This window comes from Haematobia irritans, chromosome 4 (assembly GCF_050003625.1).
Source record: "Haematobia irritans isolate KBUSLIRL chromosome 4, ASM5000362v1, whole genome shotgun sequence".
Classification (NCBI taxonomy): domain Eukaryota; kingdom Metazoa; phylum Arthropoda; class Insecta; order Diptera; family Muscidae; genus Haematobia; species Haematobia irritans.
Genome location: NC_134400.1, coordinates 200857818 through 200882742, shown reverse-complemented (window position 1 = coordinate 200882742; position 24925 = coordinate 200857818). Strand labels below are relative to the sequence as shown.

Sequence of the window (24925 nt, the reverse complement as noted above, 5' to 3'; positions counted from 1 at the left end):
CGGACGACAGTGTTCGTGTCGAACATATCGCATATATTGTGCACATTATAAGTTAAGTCCGAAGGCATAATCAAAACTGCTGTATGTTTATGGGATCAATAACACAATTACCGATTATTTAGTCATCGTCGACAAGTCGTATCGATGCGATACACTGTAAGATTCTTTACAAACACCGACATTCCTTCCGGAATAACTGATAGTCTGTAAAGCGCATTAGCGAAAGTGTCTATGCTTATGGGTAACAAAAATGTCGCTAGAGATAAATACCGGGCTTTATTGAAGGAATGCGGTTCCTGCAAGAAGTCCAGTAGCACGCCAATAAGTTATTCTATGACAGAAAATTTAAGCAATCGATAACATAGTTGCAAGGAAAATAACATATCTGGTCTCTTTAACTTTATGAATGGAAGTCATAAAAAATATTTTGGTTCGTATAACAAATTTAGTATGCAGTTCTACCCTAGAAGAAATGCATACACTCATAGAAAAAAGTCTGCTAAAAACAGCAGTCGATGCCTGCTGTTATATTTTTGTACTTCAGGGCCAAATGAACAACAATTTATAAAATTTTTAGGTTATAAATTTTTCCCCAAAGCATATTTAAGAACCAAAAGTAGTTTTTGGTATATTTTTGCACTGTAATATACTTACAAGCTCCTAAATACGATCAGCAAACATTTTGTTTGCTGTTATGCTTCACGTTGTAGTGTAATTGAGCAATAAAAATAGCAGGTTTGCTATTTCAGCAAACACCGACTGCTGTCCCTTTTTCAGCAGACTTTCTGCTGTTTTAGCAGACTTTTCTGCTGTCCCTACTAACAAATTTCTTTGGGTGTAGCTACCAGGATTCATAAAGTTGACACTTTTGTGCTTTTTTGATACATTTCGACAATGTTTATATGTAAAATGAATTATTAAAGAAAAGTAATCGTGAAAAAATAGCTATTTTAGCCTGATAATGCAATATTAATACCGACCTATAATTAATACATGTTATTGGAATACAGTTTTCGAACCGAAAACCAGATATTTTTGGCGGTTACTAATTTGAATGAATTAATTTATGAAGCCGAGACTTCCCTAGATCTTTTATATTCATGACAAAAATATAATCGTTTTCATATATATTTTTGCATTTTTGCTTTAGAGATTTGGTAGAAAAACCGAACCTAGTTATCAATTTTGAAATCCCTCTATTTTCTTCGTTCATTCGCCATTTTCGGAAACGTCAAACAGCGTTTTACACCGATGGTCATTTATATGTTGTTTATCTGTGGATGTTACCGCCTTCATTTGGTTAGGCCAACAAATGTGTTCTCTGCGTGTAGGTTTTGGTATTATCATCGTTATGATAAATGTCATTCGGAACAATTTTTGGCGAATTTACAATCGCAACAAATCTACAAGTACTACCAACTCAATCTTCCTACTTTGGTCTGCAACAATCAATATGATTGGCCAATATTTAAACTTATGTCTTATTGTGTACGTTTATCTTATCATTAGAAACGAAATTTTGTATTCGAAAACTCTCTTAAAAATAAATTGGTGTTGATATAAAAACCACAAAATATTCCAAATAAACCATTCAGTCTAGTCTCCATTAAGAAGCAATGAAGAACTGTATTTTAATACTATTTGGCTTGTTTAGTTGCTCTCTGGCCTCACCGTATCGTTCGGTACCCGTACCACTTGTAAGTGTTGGTGTCTCGCAGAGTAATGATTACCCTACAGGTCGTATAACAAACGGCGAACCAGCTGCTGAAGATCAATTTCCTTATCAAGTGGGTCTATCTTTGCAAAAGAGTGCAACATCCTCAAGTTGGTGTGGTGGTTCTTTGATTGGAGCAAATTGGGTATTGACAGCTGCCCATTGCACAACTGGTGCAATGCGCGTTACGGTCTATTTGGGCAGTACTGTCCGTACAAGTCCCAAAGTCAGTTATACGGTGGAGGCGGAAAATATATACCAACATAGTGGCTACAATGCTCAGTACCTCTGGAATGACATTTCTTTGATAAAAATTCCATCAGTGGCCTTTAGCAGCTCTATACAGCCAGTACGATTGCCAGCTTTGTCATCATCTTATTCCACATATGCCGGAGACTACGCCATCGCTTCTGGTTGGGGACGAACTTCTGATGGTAACTGCATAGAATTTTTCATAACGAGTTGCCTCTTTCTTTCAACTTTGAATTATTTTCTCCGTTATAGCTTCATCAGTTGCTGCCGATTTGAATTTTGTACTCTTCCAAGTTATGAGCAATACCGTATGCGCGGGTACATATGGCAATGAGGTAATTACCTCCAACACCATTTGTGTAAATACTCCCGAGGGTAAATCAACTTGTCAAGGTGATTCTGGTGGTCCATTGGTTGCAGTTAATCAAGGTCACCTGATTGGTGTAACATCTTTCGTTTCATCTGCTGGTTGTCAATCTGGCGCTCCTGCCGGTTTCGTACGTGTCACTAGCTACTTAGATTGGATCAAGGCCAATACTGGCATTGCTTATTAACACATAGCGATTTTACAGATTAATCGAAGTACTATGTAAATATATTTAGATCAATTAAAAAAATCATTTTGATATCTTAAAATGTCCACAAATTAGACTTTTTGCTATTCATAAGAAATTGATAGGACTAACTTTCGTTTGGACGTTATTATCAATAATTTTATATTTTCTCCTATAAAGCCCGGTATGCAGTTCTCGCGAAAATTCCCGTTGCATACCAATAATACGGTTTTGCCATACATTTCTTATGAGAGCAATATGTAAACAATCGATAACAATGCCTCACGAAATTTTCGGTAGCAAAAATACCAATGCATTTCTTATGGGTAGAGGAAATTTCGTTAGAGGTACATACCGGCCTTAATGCGCTTTACAGATTATCAGTTATTCCGGACGGAATGTCGGTGTTTGTAAAGAATCTGACAGTGTGTCGGATCGATACGACTTGTCGGCGATGGCTAAATAATCTGTAAATGTGTTATCGATCCCATAAACAAGCTGCAGTATCGATTATGCCTTCGGACCTAACTTATAGTGTGCACAATATATGGGATATGTTCGACACGAGCACTGTCGTCCGGAATAACTGATAGTCTGTAAAGCGCATAAGAAACACATGGCAAAACATCAGTCCGGCATGCAACTCTAAAGAAATTTCCGTTATCACTAAGAAGTTTAGTAATTTTCATACCGGATATACCGTGAGGCGTTATTATCGATTTTTTACATTTGGGTCCTATTGGAATGCAACAGGAATTTTCATCTATCTGCTTTTGTGGTTGTCTATCCATAAATAAGATGGTGGTTTGGATGATTACTGGAGATACTACATATAATTGTTGTCTACGTACTGGGATGGTCTTTTTCTCCATGGTGAGCCTGGGGTATACTGCAGAGACATCGTATTCTAAGGGCATCATTCCTGCAAGGCTGTTGAATGTGAGACCGGTAATTTATAGTCGCTATCGACGCTGACATTCAATTGCCTGCGTACTTCTTCCGTCCATGTAGTGAATAGTGTGGCTGAGGATTTGGTGGCAGATATCCTCAAATTTTTAGCTCTGAAAAAAACTGATAAGATCAGCAAGGTAGACGTATAATCGATCACAGATGTCATCAACAATGGGCCCGGATGACAAGATTGTACAGTCGTCCACATATCATACAATCTCGACGACATCAGGTGGAGGTGGAAGTAGAGGTTAAACTACTCCGGAGATATAACATCACTCTGCGGGATCTTCGCTTTTTATAGCTAAATTCCACATTCCATTGGCACCCGCACATATAACATAGAATCCAAAGCTTGGTTCCTACTGGACGTGCTCTCGATGTTCTCGAATAGCCTGACATGGTTGTCCGTATCGAATGCCTTCGATATGTCAAGTGCCACGAGGACTGGAAAATTTTCCTCAGAGCTGGGTGGGAGTAGTGCCTCAAGTGTCTTGGCTACTGTCGAGAAAAGGGATATCGGTCTGTATGAATCACTTTTGCTTGAGTCTTTGCCTGGCTTCAGTACCCTGTCAACATTTTTTGAATTTGGGACGCTTCTGAGAATCCCCACTACGTCGAAATCAGTCTTATACGATATCCAAAACTCCTCGGAAAAGCGCCGTCTCTATTGAGAAGTTGTACCACGCCAAGTTACTACAAAAAAGTATCGCATGAGTGCAATTATTAGGTGCCCTTCTGGATACATTTAAAGGGACGCTAATAAGAGCCCCTTCAAACAATCAGAGAAGGTGCATTTTAAGATAGTTTAAAAGAATCATTGTGGTCAAGTAAAACACGATTGTTTAGATGTTTATTAATTTTATTAAACATTTATATATTCTCATAAATATAACATTGATACGACTATCACATCACATTTAACATATTTTTATGCATTAATAAAATATTGATGTTGAGTTACAAGTTACATGTTGTAGCGTCTATCAGCCAGTGCTTTATTCCCAATCGAGGCAGCGTGTCTGGAAAAATATTTGAAAAACTATCACTTTATTCCATTTGGAAAGTCAGAAATTGTTCACCAATATACCTTTCACAATTTTAAGCGAAATAATATGTTTTCAGCACTTCATTATCGTTTTTATTTAAATAAATTATAAGAAGCTAGGTGCGCTTGGTGTTTCACAAAATATAAAATGGCTCTTCTAACAGTAGTGATGGCAAAATACTTTCATGCGAATAGTGATGGCAAAATACTATCACAGTTGGTGATTGTTGCAGTGTCACTTACGAGTCTGTGGTAGCGATGAGGATGAAATGGAACTTTGAAATGCTGGCAGGGGTAGTGGAATTTAGAGTTGGGCGATTTCGACTCACTAAAGTTGTCGGTCTTTTCAGATCCGCTCCTAAAAAGGATCTAGTTCCATCATTTAGTTCCACAACTCCTTTTGGATCCGGATAAGAAACGTTTTTAAAGCATCCCATATTTTGCAATTTTCTTTCAGCTCCGCAAGAAAATAAAATGCATGAATCCTAAATTTTATCAAAAAATTTCTTGAACATTAATTTGTAAAAAATTATTTTGGCGGCTTTAGAACAAAAGAGTTTGCCTTTCGCATAAGAGTTGTACTATTGCGGAAAATATTCTTCCGCATTGGACAGATATTGTTGATATATATAATCTTCGTAAAGCATGTTGGTATTAGTATTTAGGTTGGTTAGCTTTGACATCTTCAGAGAGTATTAAGGCCGGTATGCACCTCTAGCGAAAAATTTCATTCCCATAAGAAATGCATTGCTATTTATGCTAACGAAATTTTCGGTAGCGTTCAATTTCGTAAGCTGGTACGCACCTCTAATGAAAATAACAGGGTTGTCAAAAGCATATTTTGGCAGCAAACATTTAATTTATTACAATCATTGTGTGCGTAAAAGTTTTAAAAGGTGTGTAAATAATAAACAATTTATTTGAGGAATATTTGGAACATATATTAACAATTTTTAAAAGCGATTAGCTGGTTTAAAATTTGTTGTACACAGCCCTGTTTTTTTGTTGTAGACTTAAATAAATTTTTGCTACCGAAAATTTCGCTAGAGGTGCATACCGGCCTTTAAGAAAAGAAAAGAACGAAACACTCAAGCGAAAATGCGACAGTAGGTGGCAGTCGTGAGGAAATTTATCTAATGTCATGCAGTTTTTGTCAGTTTGCGTCGGCGTCACTCAGTTCAGTTCTCTGCCGGCCTTATGAAACGTAAAAAAATAGGATTTAGAACCTGCTTTGTAGTAACAAATGTTCTTTTATATAAATCTTTTCATTCTATTAAATTTTTTGGCAGACAATTTGAAATTATAACTGCCTATGCCGACCGCAACGTCGGTAATACCAAAGCTGCAGGCATTGTGCGACATCTATACGGTTGACATTTGTTGTTTTTGTAGAAGAGAAATTTTCGTCCTCTTGTTTTCTTAATACTCTCTGGTGATAGTTGTTGCCATAAAGAGCGAAAGAAATGGAATGTGTACAAAACCAAATTAATATATGGAACTGAGGAGCTGAAATAGTAGAGCTATCGCATCCAGTTCATTTAGTTCCAGCTACGGAATAGAACCATAGAAATTTACCATTATAATGTTTCCTACATTATGTCCCTTATTTAACCAAATCTTGACCATTGCATCGATAAAATCGCGACTCAAAATCTCTTTCTTGTAATAATGTATCACCCTGAAAATATTAAAAAAATAGTATACAAAAAAATGTTGGTTTGACATTTATAGAATGAAGTTTTGGGTTTTTTCCTCAACAATCAATAAATATATGTATAGTATAATTATTCCTTTACAAACAATTAAATTGGCAATGAAAAAATATTTCAAATAACACGAACTTCCCAGCGAACAATTACTTCCGAATTCGGACCGAATTCTGACAGAACGTCTGCTAAATCATCCGAGTCTGATTTCGAATTCGGTCCGAATTCGTTCGGAAAGTATAATGAGCGGTTGACAAGAATTCGGACCGAAATGTCTGAGGGAAATCGGAAGATTGTCCCGACATTCCGACAGAATTCTGTCCGAATTCGGATGGGCAATTCTGAGGGAAATCTGACAGTTTGACCGACATTTAGCAGAGCATCTCGAACAATTCTCGGACATTTTTCCCGACATTTAGCAGAGCATCTCGGATATTTTTCCCGACATTTAGCAGAGCATCTCGGACCTTTCTCGGACATTATGTCCGATTTTGTTCGGAGAAATTCGGACCATTGTCGGACACTTTGTCCGACTTTCTACCGAGAAGCTCGGACTTTTTTCGGACAATTAAAAATGTGATTCAAAGTTATTTAAAAAGATTTAAAACTAAAATTTTATTTCAAAGTTATTTAAAAAGATTTTAAACTAAAATTATATTTCAAAGTTATTAAAAATCTATGTTATGCTAAGAGATCATATTAATTTGTTCAATTCAATGGTAGTTTGTAAATTAAATATTAATATATTACATATAATGTAACCTAATATTGTTAAAAAATATATACAGTATAGTTCGGCTATCTTTCTCTTATTTCTTTTATTCAGTCGATCTTTTGCTGCATTGAAAACAGCCTTCATATTTAATTCAATAGTAGAGTTCGACGCTTGAGGAGTTCTTTCAAATGTGAGATCTAAAAAATGAAGTTATAATCATTAAAATTATAATAATAACAATAGCGCTGTTTTAAATACCTTTAAACAACTTTATAAAATAGAAATCCTTGACAGGTATGTTGTTGTTCGTATTTGACCAAGAAAATTTCGAAGCAATGTTGTCGTCTTTAAATATAAGTTTTTTTATTTTTTTTTTAGAACACCGTTATGATATTGTTATTTACTATTTTAACACTTCACTTTGCCACTATTTTGTTTATTCACTCACCGTTTTATTTGTACGATCTGTTCCGCGCGATATCACAATAGAAACTGACAATGGAATGCAAAAATAATAACAAAATGCAAAAACCAAAATTCCTTCCGAACTTTTGCAGAGGTTTTCGGTCAAATCTCGGTTGACAAAATTCCCTTCAGAGATTCTGCCGACTACGTCGGTTAGTTCTCGTACGAAACTTCAGAGATTGTGCAGACATCGTCTGAAAAAAGATCCGAGAAAGTGCAGACAAAGTCGTCGGATAAATCTCGGAAGAAATAACAGAATTTCGGCTAAATGTCTGATATAATACCAGAGATTTAGCAGACGTTTTCGGACGTCCGACACGTCGGACATAATTGCTCGCTGGGTTAGTACTAAGCATAACACAGAAACCGTGTTACTGTTGTATCAGACAGTGAGGCGGACCCTTCTCGCAGAGTAAATTGTTGTTTTTGATTTCAAAATAATCAAAAACAACAATTTTGTCAAATAAATTTGACTACACTACACTTGTAGTTTAGTCAATGTATGGTTTTAAGCTGAAATCAAAAAAAAAAATATTATGATTGAAGAGAAACCAACAATAACAATCAAAACGAATGAAGATAGTGGAAGCACGCTCAAAAACAAACCCAGCCAACAACATTCATCGATGATTTGAGTTTGGCAAAGGAAAAGAGATATGCTTGGAAATTTGTTTAAGCAGTTGCCGACTATCAAACCCTTTTTCGGAAGGTTCAGTGAATTACCCGAATTTATTCTGATAATTGGTTGATAGTTTTGCTGCAAGTAGAGGATGCTGATGAGGAATGTGGTAATTTTGGAACAGCTGTACATCCAACCATCTTACAGTCTATAGGGCTTTGCACTTGTAGTTTAGTCAATGCATGGTTTTAAGCTGAAATCAAAAACAACAATAATGATTGAAGAGAAACCAACAATAATAAACAAAACGAATCATACAAAATTATAAAAAGTATTTATTTGGCAAAATACTACACAATTTTTTTATTGCATCCAAAAAACATGGAATTCGGATCAGAAGTGATGCAACTTTAGTACAACGGCTGTTGAAATAGTGGTCATCGGTCCTACCACCCCATGTTAAATTCATCGCTTCTGTGTCAATTTTGCACAACTTCCGGATCCAAAAACAACATTTTCAGTAAATTTTTAGCAACGCTTTTTTTTTGCTGCGATTTGATAAGCACGGTTGGGTATTTTGATTTGTTGTTTTTGATTAATTTTGATATTTCGCAAAAGTTTCATTTATTTCAGGTCTTTTTATTAATCTTATCATTCGTAAACTTTCCCACAAAAAAAGAAGAGAATTCATTACACATACAAAAAATGTATTTGCTCCTTAGTTAAAACAGCTCATACTCGACAATAAATTGCAGGTTCCTTTGTTATTGAGAAGTTGTATCACAATGGACTGAATAGTCTAAATGAGACTGAAATATCGGGCTGTCACTATACCTACCCTATCACAAATGTTTTATTTCGTGACGTCTTAAGGCCTTCTGAGTAGGAGGCGGCCAGTTACGAGACATTATGTATTCTCACCAGCTGCGTACCGCATTTCAGCATTGGTTGTGACTTTTGTCCTAACGCGGTCACAGTCACGTCCGTTTCTCTTTCTCGCCGTCACATCTTCTTCAACTTAAGTTCCGATCGGTTCTTCCTAATCCCCTAATTTACATTCAATTTGTGCTCCGACCGTGGTTTCGATCCGATACCTTTCTTATACCTTTCAAGTCTATTACGGTTACAACTCCGGTTTTATCCCATCACGTGGCCCTCGACGCCAGTGTTGCCAGTATTGGGGATTTTATCCAAATCGGGTATATTTTTTCTTGGATGGGGACGAAATTTTTGAGTTGGGAACTTGGGGATTTGGTTGGAAATTTCCAGAAATTTGGAGATTTTTGTGGGGAATGTTCGAAATCGGCACCTATATGCTTAAGGAAGTAAAGAGATCCTCAAAATATAAAAAAAAAAAACGTTCACAATTTACTCTTCTTGTCTAAGAAATTTTTCTACTATTGAGAAATTATCATCTGCGTACATCACAGATTCGTAAAACATATCCCATACATATAGAAAAGAGTTCTTATAGTTCCAAAAACGCCATATTTATCGATCATCCAAAATTTATTTCTTGGTTATTTAGAACTAAATTTTGATTCATAACTACACATGTTGACCGAACTTCCATTTATATTTCTCGAGCATTTAGAAGACTACTTACCACGGGAGTCACCGTGGTGTAATGGTTAGCATACCCGCCTTGCATACACAAAGTCGTGGGTTCGATTCCTGCTTCGACCGAACACCAAAAAGTTTTTCACCGGTGGATTATCCCACCTCAGTAAAGGGTGATACGGTCAAAATTTGGTCAAGGGAAAACGCGTGTAAATCGGTGAAATCGTTTATTTAAAAAATCAAATTAAATTTATTTTTCAAGTTCAATTAGGATAAAATTCAGGAAAAATATTCAGTTAGGCTTTCGCTTTTCCAAATCCGAATTGCCGGACCTGCCATCAGATTTTGTACAGCCACCTTGTCCACCTTCTTCGCCGCAGAAAGCCAGTTTGCCTTGAACTGCTGCTCGTCCTTAGCAGTTTTTTTGGTCTTCTTTAGGTTCCGCTTGACAATAGCCCAGTATTTCTCAATTGGGCGGAGCTCTGGCGTGTTCTTGTCCTTGGGAACCACCTGCACGTTGTTGGCGGAATACCACTCCATGGCCTTTATACCGTAATGGCAAGATGCCAAATCCGGCCAAAACAGTACGGAACAACCGTGTTTCTTCAGGAAAAGCAGCAAACGTTTATTCAAACACTCTTTCACGTAAATTTCTTGGTTGACAGTCCCGGAAGCTATGAAAATGCTGCTTTTCAAGCCACAGGTACAGATGGCTTGCCAAACAAGATATTTCTTTGCGAACTTTGACAGTTTTATGTGCTTGAAAATATCTGCTACCTTTCCCCTTCCTTTTGCCGTATAAAACTCCTGTCCCGGAAGCTGCTTGTAGTCGGCTTTGACGTAGGTTTCGTCGTCCATTACCACGCAGTCAAACTTCGTCAGCATCGTCGTGTACAGCCTCCGGGATCGCGCTTTGGCCGTCGTATTTTGTTTATCATCGCGATTTGGAGTCACTACCTTCTTGTAAGTCGATAGTCCGGCTCGTTTTTTGGCTCGATGCACGGTTGTAGACGATACACCCAGCTTATTTGCGGCATCTCGGAGAGAGAGGTTAGGGTTTCGCTTGAAACTACCGGCAACTCACTTTGTCGTCTCAGCGGCTTCCGGTTTTCGATTTCCCCCCGATCCAGACTTCCTGGCTGTCGACAAACGTTCCCCAAACACTTTAATTACATTTGTAACGGTTGATTTGGCAACTTTTAGCGATTTTGCCAGCTTTGCGTGCGAGTAGCTCGGATTTTCGCGATGCGCGAGCAAAATTTTGATACGCTGCTCTTCTTGCTTGGACGGCATTTTGACAACTGAAGAGTGAATTCCAAAATCAAAATAGGAGCAACATTATACACACACACACCTTCAAAATGAGGGGTGTTCAGGTTTTTTAAATGCAAAATTGAAAGAAATACGTCAAGGAAAGTTCCCATATGAAAACTCTATTCATTGGGAATTGGAAAATCTCGCGGAATTTTTCAAATGTTTGAGAATTTATTCTGAGAAAAATGTAACTGTCCATCTGTAGACATTAGTCCTTTCCATCTTTCTGGCCACATAGTATACTGGGACGAAAAACCGACTCGATCTGCGAATTGAACCAATTTTTGGCTTCCTTATAAGAACGAAAATGTTGATCATTCATCATCGGAACAATTGGTATTCAAATGGAGCATTTGCTGTGGTATACGGAGGGAGGGATAGGACTTCACATTGGAGTGTTTCCAAATAAGTTTTTACGAATTTCAAAACATTTTGCACATTTGTGACAGTTTGTTATAGTTTCAGTACTGTCTGATATATCCCGAACTACGCTATTTGTTGTCAATCCCGAATTACTAATTTGCGCCTCCCAATACTTTGACGCAACAGTGGGCGTCAAGCAAGCATGTGTTCCATTTCCTTTTCGTCTTGTACATTAATGACCAACACTTGGAGGATGGAATACTCGTAGAAAACAAAAATATTTGAGTTTTAACATAATGTATGTAGATTGGCGGATGAAATCCAACAGTTGCAAAATATGATATTAAAGGCCGGTATGGAGCTGTTACGAAAATTCGGGTTGCATGCCAATACCTCAGGGAATTCTCGCAATTTCACACTTCACCAATAACTTTTCTTATGGTTAGCGGAAATTTCGGTAAAGTTGAATACCGGGTCTAAGAAACAAAGGGGGGAAACTGTCTTATTTACATGCAACATTAATTTGCACAAGAGCTGCATGGCTTGAAGATGAAATTTCCTCCTCCTTTGAGTGTACTACAACTACAAATAACAGGTTGGCTGATAAGTCCCCGGTCTAACAAAGAAAAACAATTTTTTTTTGTCAAAATTCGTTTTTATTGTTCAACATAGTTCCCTTCAAGAGCGATACAACGATTATAACGACCTTCCAATTTTTTGATACCATTTTGGTAGTACTCCTTCGGTTTTGCCTCAAAATTGGCCTCAGCTTCGGCGATCACCTCTTCATTGCAGCCAAATGTTTTCCCTGCGAGCATCCTTTTGCGGTCTGTGGACAAGAAAAAGTCGCTGGGGGCCAGATCTGTAGAATACGGTGGGTGGGGAAGCAATTCGAAGCCCAATTCATGAATTTTTGCCATCGTTCTCAATGACTTGTGGCACGGTGCGTTGTCTTGGTGGAACAACACTTTTTTCTTCTTCATATGGCGCCGTTTTGCCGCGATTTCGTCCTTCATATGCTCCAATAACGCCATATAATAGTCACTGGTGATGGTTTTTCCCTTCTCAAGATAATCGATAAAAATTATTCCATGCGCATCCCAAAAAACAGAGGTCATTACTTTGCCAGCGGACTTTTGAGTCTTTCCACGCTTCGGAGACGGTTCACCGGTCGCTCTCCACTCAGCCGACTGTCGATTGGAGTCAGGATTGTAGTGATGGAGCCATGTTTCATCCATTGTCACATATCGGCGGAAAAACTCGGGTGTATTACGAGTTAACAGCTGTAAACACCGCTCAGAATCATCAACACGTTGTTGTTTTTGGTCAAATGTGAGCTCCCGCGGCACCCATTTTGCACAGAGCTTCCGCATATCCAAATATTGATGAATGATATGACCAACATTTTCATTTGATATCTTTAAGGCCTCTGCTATCTCGATCAACTTCATTTTACGGTCATTCAAAATCATTTTATGGATTTTTTTGATGTTTTCGTCGGTAATCACCTCTTTCGGGCGTCCACTGCGTTCACCGTCCTCCGTGCTCATTTCACCACGCTTGAATTTTGCATACCAATCAATTATTGTTGATTTACCTCGGGCAGAGTCCGGAAACTCATTATCAAGCCAAGTTTTTGCTTCTACCGTATTTTTCCCCTTCAGAAAACAGTATTTTTTCAAAACACGAAATTTCTTTTTTCCATTTTTTTCACAATAACAAAAGTTGCTTCACAAAAGACGCTCTATCTCACAAACTAATTGACTTACAGACGTCAAATTTTGACACGAATAATTTGAAGGTTGGTACTATATAAAAATAATATGCATTTAATACTAGCGACGCCATTTATGTGTCAGACCGGGGACTTATCAGCCAACCTGTTATACAGGCCTTTCAGATTTATTTAAAATCCTGACGTTTACTGTTAACGTACATTGCACATTTATTCTCAGATTATGATGAATACTTTAAAGATTTTTGTTTTCTCCAATGAGTCATAGCAACTTTTATTTTAATTGATGAAAATTATTTTCTTTTTGTTTGGTTATCTAACGAATTTTAAAAACAATCTTAATACAATCGTTATATGTTTTTTATAAATCAATGAGAATGACGTTAGTCAATTGTGGACGTGTGCCTAGAAAATGAACTGATAACATAGAGTCTTTGGTATAAATATGGCCAAAAAAGCGACCATGGTATCAGTGTTCTGTATCGGACATCATGAAGTTATTTGTTATTCTTGCTTTGGCTGTGGCCGCTGCTTCGGCTGGAACTATCCTGCCCGAACGGAATTACATTCATCCTCGTCAATTGCCAGTTGTTGTCAGTGGTGAAGGACGTATTACCGATGGTGAAGATGCCCATGAAGGTCAATTTCCCTATCAAGTTGGTTTGAGTTTCTCCAGTTCCAGCGGTGGTTGGTGGTGCGGTGGTTCTGTCATTGATAATAACTGGGTTTTGACAGCTGCTCACTGCACCAGCGGGTAAGTTTGATATTTTCTGGGACCTGTTGAGAATGGGCACGTAATGTTGTTTCTTTTTGTTTGAAAATAGTGCCTCTTCCGCTACCGTTTATTTGGGTGCCACCGTTCGTACTAGCCCCAAGGTTCAATATACCGTCTCCAGCAGCAACTTCATCCAACACGCTAGCTACAACTCACTTGTCTTGAGAAATGACATCTCCTTGATTAAGATTCCCTCCGTAACCTTCACCACCTACATTCAAAAGGTCCGTTTGCCCGATATGGCTTCTTCTTACTCCACTTATGCTGGTCAAAATGCCGTTGCATCTGGCTGGGGTTTAACTTCAGATTCCGCTACCGCTGTTGCTTCCAAATTGCAATATGCCGTAATGCAAGTTATTGACAATAGCGTTTGCAGCAATACCTATGGTAGCTTAACAATCACTTCCAAGACTATTTGCACTGCCACCCCTAAGGGTACATCCACCTGCAGTGGTGATTCTGGTGGTCCTTTGGTTTTGCAGAATGACAATAGATTGATTGGTGTTACTTCTTTCGTTTCCTCTGCTGGTTGTCAATCTGGTGCTCCAGCTGGTTTCGTACGTGTCACCAGCTATTTGGATTGGATCAAGGAGCATACTGGCATTTCTTACTAAAGATTTTGCTAAAATAAAATATATATGCAATACTTATATAATTTTTGGTTTTTCTATTCTATTTTGACAAATAAATCGTTGTTGTATTATTTAAACCAAAAAAGGTTCTCTTAACTTTTCCCCCAAAGACCGTCCATCACACGGATGAAAAAGGCTGTTTTTCATATGTTTGGCTATAAACATTATATGTTTGGAACACAAATTTTTAAACACAATATTTTTGAGTGCAAGCATATAATGTTCATAAACTAGCATAACATGTTGGTGACATATATGTTAATATGTTAGAACATATTATGTTTGGGACATAAAATGTTTGTAAATATAATATGCTTGGATGCAAACATATATTAATTTAGAAATAGCCTATAAACATATATGTTGCTTGTTATTACAAAATTAACATTTTATTTTTCCTTGGGCAATTGATCAGCTACTTTGATCCTTACAAACTGTGTGGTCCGCTGTTCGAATCCCCGTCCGGCAAAAGGTAAAATTAAAATAAAAAAAAATCATACAATTGAATAATTTCTTCTACAATGTTTGTATTACAGAAAAAGGTGCTAAGAACTAAAAAATCTCGTGGAAGTGAGAAAGATGTGGGGGAATATACAATTGGGCAGAAACAAAATTTTGAGCATTCAGGTCGAAAACCTATGTTGTTAGCACCTATATTACCTGTTTATTTTCATAATTCGTTATGATTGTAAATGTTGGAAATAGAATGTAAAATACATTTCAATCAATATATACTGTGCGTTTTTCCACTGTGTTACAAATTGTAATAACGCAGTAGTTTATATACTTTAACTATGAATATGTTAGATTTATGAATACATATTTTTTCAGTATGGTCATCGAGCGCATATAACAGACAAATGAATTCCGACGAACCTGTTAGAAAATCTGAACGCATTGCAGCAAGAAGGCAACAATCGTCAATTTTCTGTGCCATGGATTTTGTCTCAAATGATCCTGCCACCTTTCAAGAAGCGATGTCATCAGGAAATGCGAGTGAATGGAAGATAGCAATGGAGGAAGAAATAACTTCCCTGAACGAAAATAAGACATGGATACTGACAGAACTTCCGAAAAACGAGAAAGCCATTAAATCAAAGTTCAAAACTAAATACAAAGATGGTGGTACTCCCATGAAATTTAAGGCAAGACTGGTTGCAAAAGGTTTCACGCAGAGAGAAGGCATTGACTTCAATGAAACTTTTGCGCCCGTCGTCAGATACAACTCCATAAGATACTTAGTTTCTTTGGCCGCTAAATATAATATGAGTATACATCAAATGGATGCAGTTAGCGCCTATCTCAATGGGAATTTAAAAGAAACTATATATATGCAACAACCCGAAGGCTTTAACGATGGCTCAAAGAAGGTATGCAAACTCATAAAATCAATATATGGATTGAAACAATCAGGAAGGGTATGGAACGAAACAATTAATTCCGAACTTTTGAAGATAGGACTTACTCGTAGTGAAGTCGATCAGTGTATTTATTTCAAAATAACTGACGAATTCAAATTATACGTCGCATTGTATATAGACGATGTCCTGATTTTTTCTGACAAAATTAATATTATAAAAAATACAAAGAAGAAGCTATCGAAAGTGTTCAAAATGAAAGATATGGGCGAAGCATCAAATATTCTTGGAATGCGAATAACTCGTGGGAAAAACAGCATCAACATTGACCAATCGAAATATATTGGAGACGTTTTGAAGCGTTTTGGAATGATTGATTGCAACCCAAGTTTAAGTCCGATTGACATTAATCAAAAGCTTTCAAATTCAATGTGCCCCAAGAGTGATAAGGAAAAAGAAGAAATGTCGAAAGTTCCATTCATGCAAGCGGTGGGATGTCTTTTGTTTGCATCAATCGTATCTCGTCCAGATATTACATATGCCGTAAATATGCTAAGCCGATTTAGTTCCAACCCTGGAAAGGCACATTGGGAGGCAGCGAAGAGAGTAATGCGATATTTAAAAGGAACGATCAATGCAGAACTCGTTTATAAAACTGACTTGGAACAATCAAATATGACAGGATACTGCGATGCAGACTGGGCAGGAAGTGTCGATGATCGGTTATCAACAACAGGCTATGTGTTCATTAACCAATCTGCAGCAGTATCTTGGGCTACGAAGAAACAGAAGACCGTAGCTTTATCATCAACCGAGGCAGAATTCATGTCCTTAACTGCTGCAATTCAAGAATCTGTTTATCTTAAAAGGCTTGATGTGGAACTCAATAGAAATGTAAACAAAACTATGAAGATTTTCTGCGACAACAAGGGAGCTATTCAAGTTGCTTTGAATAATAATTATTCAAATAGGACGAAACATGTGGATATAAAGGCGAAATTTATTAGACAGAAAGTTGATGCGAAAGAAATCGAGCTTGAATATATTCCTACAAATGAAATGCTGGCAGACGTATTCACAAAAGCAGTATCGCCAAAGAAATTAAATTATTTTAAAACTAAGTTTGGTCTTCTATGAATTCACATTTTTTATTTGTTTTTGTTATTAACAATTTTATTGATATTTTACATTCAGGGAGAGTGTTGGAAATAGAATGTAAAATACATTTCAATCAATATATACTGTGCGTTTTTCCACTGTGTTACAAATTGTAATAACGCAGTAGTTTATATACTTTAACTATGAATATGTTAGATTTATGAATACATATTTTTTCAGTTTAAATAAAATTTTAACACAATAGTAAATATATAAATAAATAAATAAAATTTTGAGCACAATATTGTTTGGGAGAATTTTTTTTAAGCATATAATATTTTTGGGTGCAAAATGCTTCCAAACATATTATATGTTCACATAATAACATATTGTTTTTTGGAAGACAACATTATTGAATTTGGATGCAAAAATACAAAATGTTTGGAACTTAGACTACCCAAACATATATTGTTTAGACTAATATGCTTTCAAACATATTATATATTGGAAGAGATCAAACATATAAATGTTTGGGCAATACCCAAAAATGTATATGCTTGAAGCAAAATATGTTTGGGAGTATATGTTACAGAAGCGATTTTTTGTGAGCGTGCAGCTATTGAACACTTGGACTAGTTGTCTTTTGTATTGGAAACAAAAGTGGACCGCTTTCTTTTAGTATTTAGGTAGCCAAGCTGCTACAAACTAAAAGATAAGATTAAATGATATCTTGGCAATCTAGAGTGGTTTTGGTCCATAGAGATAGGTCAAATTTAGTTTATATCGGTAAGTGTTTGATACACTCCCCGATGTATATGGGGTCTTCAAATCATATGGAAGCTTTTATTTCCTCCTATCTTCTTGCACGCTTAAGGTTGAGTTACATATCATGTGTTAATCCGTGCGTTGATGAAAGGGTTGATATTTTTCAGCTTGAAGCACTCTAACAAAACTGTTGCTTTCAAAAAGAAAAGTCTTTAATCAGCGGAGGCATTAACGCATGGTATGTAACTCAACCTTTAGAGGAGAAGGTTAAGATTTCTCTAAAATTAAAAAAAAAATGATTCCAAGATCTAATGTGGTCTCCATATGTAGAAACTTCCAATTTAACTTCGGGATCCTTAAAATTTTAACATTTTCTAAGGATGTATATTTCATCAAATCCACTTGAAATTCTATATATTATCAAGTTATAGTGGTATATTGGCCTCACTTGGACTGTTCAATTCAGTTTGGTCCTACAGGTTGTGAACCTCTCTCTTATCAATTTGTGCCGCAGGAATCCAAGTTTAGCTCAACGACAAGGGATCTATTTTTGTTGCCGAGTCTGAATGGCATTTCATATTACCGTGAAACCACTTAGATAAAATTTATAGTACTCAGAAATGTCATCGCTGGGAGGGGATAACCCACAAACAGCGCATTAACTTATACTTGAGAATAATGACTTACGACCGTTTCGATTATCATAAGATTGATTTTCATGAGTATTGTCGTGTTTTATTTTTTTTTAAATTTCGGGATTGCGTAATCCTAGTGTTTCTATTTATCAACTGAAAGCTCCATCGTAAAGCTTTACATTTTAGAGGTTTACGTACTAAGAATGCTTTGTCATACGAGCACTATATTTGTTATTTACATCAATCGATGGACTTCCTCTGTGGGTTGCGAGCACACCAAACTGATATGGAACGACAAGTGTAGTAGAAACTAAGGTTTTCTAAACGCGATGCATAGAGAGGATTTGAGACCGTTAGTAGGTATCATAACAGGACTCAACACACTTGGGAAGCACATCGTAAGGACTGGTCGATGATATTTGTAGATGGTGCCTTACCTCCGACTCTACAGAAGACGTAGAACAATGTACTGGATTCCTTTTTTTAAGGAGGTACGGGACTGTAATCTGATGGATATACTCGCCTTTATCAAGGCTTCTCGATGGAAGACATAGAGAACAGTTTTCTTTTTCAAGAACACAAATGAGATGTGCCTGATCCTGGCAGAGAAAGATAGATTGCGAAGAGGGAAGAAACAACTATGAGGAATCACAATGGACCGACATAGTCTAAGTGGACACCATTTTTTCTTTCTTCGGATTTGTTGTCACCTCTATAACCTAATCTAACTAAGCAATAGTGAATTCAACCGAGGTTGTAGCTCACTCCAAGACGAATTTCGTGAAGACCATCCAAAATCAGTTGTTGTTCCAGAAACCATTGATACTATACGCCAGCTGATTTGCCAGCAATATTGTCATGTGACCTATCGAGATTGAGACAACCTTAGGTATTAATGAGACCAGCATACGTTCGATATTGCATGAACATTTGACCGTAAATAATTTATTCGCGTTGGATGTCAATCGCTTAAAAAAGGCTCGTGTCGATTGGTCGATGGAAATGCTCCGAAAATATAACCGCAATGCTTCAAAATTAGTCTTGGGCTAACTTGTTCACCGAGTTCGTAGTGATTCGAACTCATCGTTCCTTTTGTACAAAGTAACTAGTTCCTTCAAATCGTTCCTTTTCGTTCTGGGTTTTTATATTTGTCATCTACTAAAGGCAGACATGACATTGTTTGTTTACTTTGTGCAACGAAGTTCGGTCAAATGAAAGATATGGTGAATTTAAGAAAGTAACTAAACTAAAATTTGCAATGAATAGTTTTTTTGTGTGTTTGTGAAGAGCTTGAGATGGAACCAATATTCCTTATTAAATAGCTGCATGCCTATCGATGCTTTAATATACGCACGTGCCAAAATGAACGAATTAGCAAATAGTTACTGTCAAACAAAAGTAAAAAAATCAAACTGTGATCCGCGGAACGATGAAGTGTAAATTGAAATAAAAATAAAAAAATAAAACAAAAAGATTGATGGATCGATGAGAGCGAAAGAGATGGAACTAGTGGTAATCGTTCCTTTCGTTCGAACTAGTTTGTAGTTCCGGAACGACACAAGACTATTCGAAATACGTCTATGACATCGTGATAGGTGATAAATCGTAGATTTACGCGTATGAGTCCAAAAGATGAGTCATATCCTGCAAAAGTTGCTTGTGCACGAAGCACTTCCAAGCAAATGTTCGCCAGTTTTTCAGAAAAACTGGACATTTCGCAATGGTATCTCTAAAAGAACAGTCAATGGACACACAGAGGTGGAACACAGAGATGTCCAGCTTCAATGGTACACAAGCATTTGTTTGTCTGTTGTCTTCAAAGAAATCAGGAAACCCAATCGCCGAAGTCGGAACACTCTTCACCCCAACAATGGGAGTTCTCACACATCCGCTCAAATAACTGAATTTTTGAGCACTCAAACGCCGATTTGATGGCACATCCGTCGTGTATTCCTAAGTTGGCACCGAATGACTTCTTCTTATTCCTGTACGTAAAAATTACAATGAGAGATAAACGTTTTTTCGACACCTGAAGAAGTGGCGATGCGTTCAGAATGCATGTTTACGAGATACCTTAAAGGATGGTACGGTCAAAATTTGGTCAAGGGAAACGCGTGTAAATCGGTGAAATCGTTTATTTAAAAAATCAAATTAAATTTATTTTTCAAGTTCAATTAGTATAAAATTCAGGAAAAATATTCAGTTAGGCTTTCGCTTTTCCAAATCCGAATTGCCGGACCTGCCATCAGATTTTGCACAGCCACCTTCTTCGCCGCAGAAAGCCAGTTTGCCTTGAACTGCTGCTCGTCCTTAGCAGTTTTTTTGGTCTTCTTTAGGTTCCGCTTGACAATAGCCCAGTATTTCTCAATTGGGCGGAGCTCTGGCGTGTTGGAAGGGTTCTTGTCCTTGAGAACCAACTGCACGATGTTGGCGGCGTACCACTCCATGGCCTTTTTACCGTAATGGCAAGATGCCAAATCCGGCCAAAACAGTACGGAACAACCGCGTTTCTTCAGGAAAGACAGCAGACGTTTATTCAAACACTCTTTCTCGTAAATTTCTTGATTGACAGTCCCGGAAGCTATGAAAATGCTGCTTTTCAAGCCACAGGTACAGATGGCTTGCCAAACCAGATATTTCTTTGCGAACTTTGACAGTTTTATGTGCTTGAAAATATCTGCTACCTTTCCCCTTCCTTTTGCCGTATAAAACTCCTGTCCCGGAAGCTGCTTGTAGTCGGCTTTGACGTAGGTTTCGTCGTCCATTACCACGCAGTCAAACTTCGTCAGCATCGTCGTGTACAGCCTCCGGGATCGCGCTTTGGCCGTCGTATTTTGTTTATCATCGCGATTTGGAGTCACTACCTTCTTGTAAGTCCGGCTCGTTTTTTGGCTCGATCCACGGTTGTAGACGATACACCCAGCCTATATGCGTCATCTCGGAGAGAGAGGTTAGGGTTTCGCTTCAAACTACCGGCAACTCTCTTTGTCGTCTCAGCGGCTTCCGGTTTTCGATTTCCCCCCGATCCAGACTTCCTGGCTGTCGACAAACGTTCCCCAAACACTTTAATTACATTTGTAACGGTTGATTTGGCAACTTTTAGCGATTTTGCCAGCTTTGCGTGCGAGTAGCTCGGATTTTCGCGATGCGCGAGCAAAATTTGTGCTATGTGGTAGTACTCAGAAAAATCTGATGTATGGTAAACGAAATCGGATGTTAGCGTTTTCAAAAAATGTCATTTTCATTAAATATCGTAAGAGAGCTTTCTCTAGTAAGAAATACTGGACTTGCTCTTAATCCAATCCAAGTAGCTAGTAACGCGTTCACCAATGTGGTATCACAATGGACTGAATAGTCTAAGTGAGCCTGATACATCGGGCTGCCAACTAACCTAACCTAGTAACGCGAACAAGACCAGCAGGGGCTCCAGAATCGGCAGGTGAAATAAAGGAGATGACACCAATCAAGAGGTCAGAACCTCCCAAAGCCAATGGGCCATCAGAATCACCTTTTTAGGTGGACTTGCCGCTGAGAATAGAAACACAAATGTTGTTGAATGTAAGAACCGATGTGCCGTAAGTGGAAACGCAACCAGAGTTGGTTCCAAATTGGATGGACAATTGGGTTTCGGAGTATATTCTAATGATCTGGAACTTCGAATAGGGAAAAGATTACCTAATCACTTTAGTGTTTTTCAGGCTGAAATATTAGCAATAAGAGAGGTGGCGAATTGGCTGAGAAGTAATGTTCCAAAAAATGAGGGCATTAATATATACTCAGACAGTCAACCTGCAATAAATTCCTTAGGTTAAGTTAGGTGGCAGCCCGATGTATCAAGCTCACTTAGACTATTCATTGTGATACCACATTGGTGAACTTCTCTCTTATCACTGAGTGCTGCCCGATTCCATGTTAAGCTCAATGACAAGCGACCTCCTTTTTATAGCCGAGTCCGAACGGCGTTCCACATTGCAGTGAAACCACTTAGAGAAGCTTTGAAACCCTCAGAAATGTCACCAGCATTACTAAGGTGGGATAGTCCACCGCTGAAAAACTTTTTGGTGTTCGGTCGAAGCAAGAATCGAACCCACGATCTTGTGTATGCAAGGCGGGCATGCTAACCATTGCACCACGGTGGCTCCCAATAAAATCCTTGGACTCTGTGTTCCTCAACTCGAAAACGGCCATCGACTGCCGCAAATCTCTCAATGAGATGGCTGAGCAGTACAATATTCACCTAATATGGGTGCCTGGCCATAGGAACATACCGGGGAACTGCGAAGCGGATGAGTTGGCAAGGCTACATATTCCAGGGGGGGTATGGCCCTGGCTACCTGCAAGCTCATGCTGCGTGAGAAGGCTATTATGATGGCAAATGTTCAATGGGAGAATTGCAAGGGCTGTAACGACACCAAGCAAATATGGCCCCATTTAAACTTAAACCGCACACTAGATATGCTAGTGTTATCGAGATGTCAGATATAACTCCTGATATCTGCTATAACCGGTCGCGATTTTGCAAAAACTATAGGCGCGAAGTCTAATGACTATTGTATGAGCTGTCATGATGCGGAGGAAAAGGAATCAATTAAACACCTCTTGTGTGAGTGTCCTGTATTTTGTGTGAAGCGCAAGCAACTTTTAGGAGCATATAGCTTCAGATTACTGGCGGATCTGGAAAACGTTAACTTAAGCAGTCTGCTAATGTTTTTGGAACAATCTGGTTGGTTCAACAAAGAAAAATAATCAAGAAGGTTCAGCGATAAAAACTAGAAGTGCCCATATGTAATAGGTAATTTTCGTTAATGTGGTATCACAATGGACTGAATAGTCTAAGTGAGCCTGAATCTTAATCGGGCTGCCACTTTAACCTAACCTAACCTAACCTAACCAGAGTTGGTGATTTAATAGTACTTCAACCCTTCGTTGCATTATTTAATTTTCGCATCGATAAACATTTTCGGAATGTTACAACCCTTTTAATAATATTTATTATACCAAAACCCTATTTCCAAACAATTCTGACAAAAATCTTTCCCTAAAAAAATGAGGTAAGTCTTCTTCTTCTTATCTACGGCTTTAGAAAAGCTAGTCTTCGACTTCCTATCTACGGCTTTAGAAAAATAATAATTGAACAGTAAATACGTTTTGTTTTTTCAAATATGTTTAATTTTATTAAATGACATTAGAGGGAAATTTTTAGTAAGAAATTCCGGTCTTGGTCTTAATCCAATCCAAGTAGCTAGTAACGCGAACAAAACCAGCAGGGGCTCCAGAAGCGCAACCGGCAGATGAAACAAAGGAGGTAACACCAATCAAGAGGTCAGAACCGTCCAAAGCCAATGGGCCACCAGAATCACCTTGGCAGGTGGACTTGCCGCTGGGAGTAGAAACGCAAATGGTGTTGGATGTAACAACCGATGTGCCATAAGTGGAAGCGCAAACAGAGTTGGTGATGACTTGGAGACGGACATAGTTCAAATTGTTGGCAACAGATCCAGCTATAAATAAAAATTAAACATTTGAGCATGCTAATCACTAACAAACAACTAGGATACACTTACTGTCAGAGGTACGGCCCCAACCGGAAGCAATGGCGTTGCTACCGGCATAAGTGGAGTATGAAGAAGCTACAGCGGGCAATTTAATGGCCTTGATGACGGAGGTGTAGCTGACAGAGGGGATTTTGATCAATGAAATATCATTAGCCAAAGTGCTGGACTTGTAACCGGTGTGTTGATGAATGGCACTGGAGGAAACGGTATGGGTGACGGAGGCAACGGTACGAGTAGTGGAACCCAAGTAAACGGTGGCGGAAGTTACACCATCGGTACAGTGAGCAGCAGTCAAAACCCAAGTGTTGCCAATCAAAGAACCACCACACCAGAAAGAACCAGCACTTGTCTTCAAAGACAAACCGACTTGGTAAGGGAATTGGCCAGAGGATGCCTGTTGGCCGTTGGTGATACGACCCTCAACGGAATCTTCGACGATCAAGTCGCGAGGAACGACAGGAATATCGTAGATGGTTGCAGCCGAAGCGCAGGCCAAAGCCAAGGAGAGAACCAGAAATACTTTCATTATGATACCAGAGAAATCACTGATGACCCTCTCCCAAATTCATTTCTTTTTATATCATTGGAATTGTTACGCAATCCCAAAAGAAAGTAGTTGCCAAAATCATTATCGTCCTATTAATATGTTCTTTGTGGCACACGCAAAACGAAAATCCAATTAAATCGGAAGATAAGACAGCTAGTATTGATATATACCCAAAATAAACAGAGTTATAATCATTGTTTAAAATTAATAATTAAAAAGTTTCGAGCATATTAAGAAGAGATAAACAATAAATCCAATCTATTTAATATTTGGTCGATAAGAATACAACAACAACAACCCCTGAAAAGTGTTGTATTACTCAATAAATATGATGGACAGTGGAAATTGCATAGTAAACAAAAACATACGCAACGTACAAAAAAAATTTAATAAGTTTGCACTGATATTTATAATTTTATTGTAATAGTTACATTTACCATAAAATTCAATAAATTAATAAAGAATATCTATGTAAGGCTGCATGCTATGTAATGGGAGCCAAAATAGTGCAATGGCTAGCATGCTCGCCTTGCATACACAGGGTCGTGGGTTCGAACCCAGTTT

At 37.9% G+C, this 24925-nt stretch overlaps 2 protein-coding genes across 2 annotated transcripts; one reads left to right on the top strand and one right to left on the bottom strand.

The window, feature by feature from the left end:
- Positions 1-1238: 1238 nt before the first annotated feature.
- On the top strand, positions 1239-14385 carry LOC142235950 (transmembrane protease serine 9-like). The gene is made up of 4 exons (XM_075307203.1): positions 1239-2148; positions 2219-2517; positions 13455-13750; positions 13821-14385. The coding sequence occupies exons 1-4, from the start codon at positions 1617-1619 to the stop codon at positions 14383-14385; spliced, it is 1692 nt and encodes a 563-aa protein (XP_075163318.1). The 5' UTR covers positions 1239-1616.
- Positions 14386-23407: 9022 nt separating this feature from the next.
- Positions 23408-24447, bottom strand: LOC142233524 (serine protease 3-like). Its single transcript, XM_075304488.1, has 2 exons — positions 23824-24447; positions 23408-23760 (listed from the first exon to the last, which is right to left on the bottom strand). The coding sequence occupies exons 1-2, from the start codon at positions 24338-24340 to the stop codon at positions 23459-23461; spliced, it is 819 nt and encodes a 272-aa protein (XP_075160603.1). The 5' UTR covers positions 24341-24447; the 3' UTR covers positions 23408-23458.
- Positions 24448-24925: the final 478 nt, after the last annotated feature.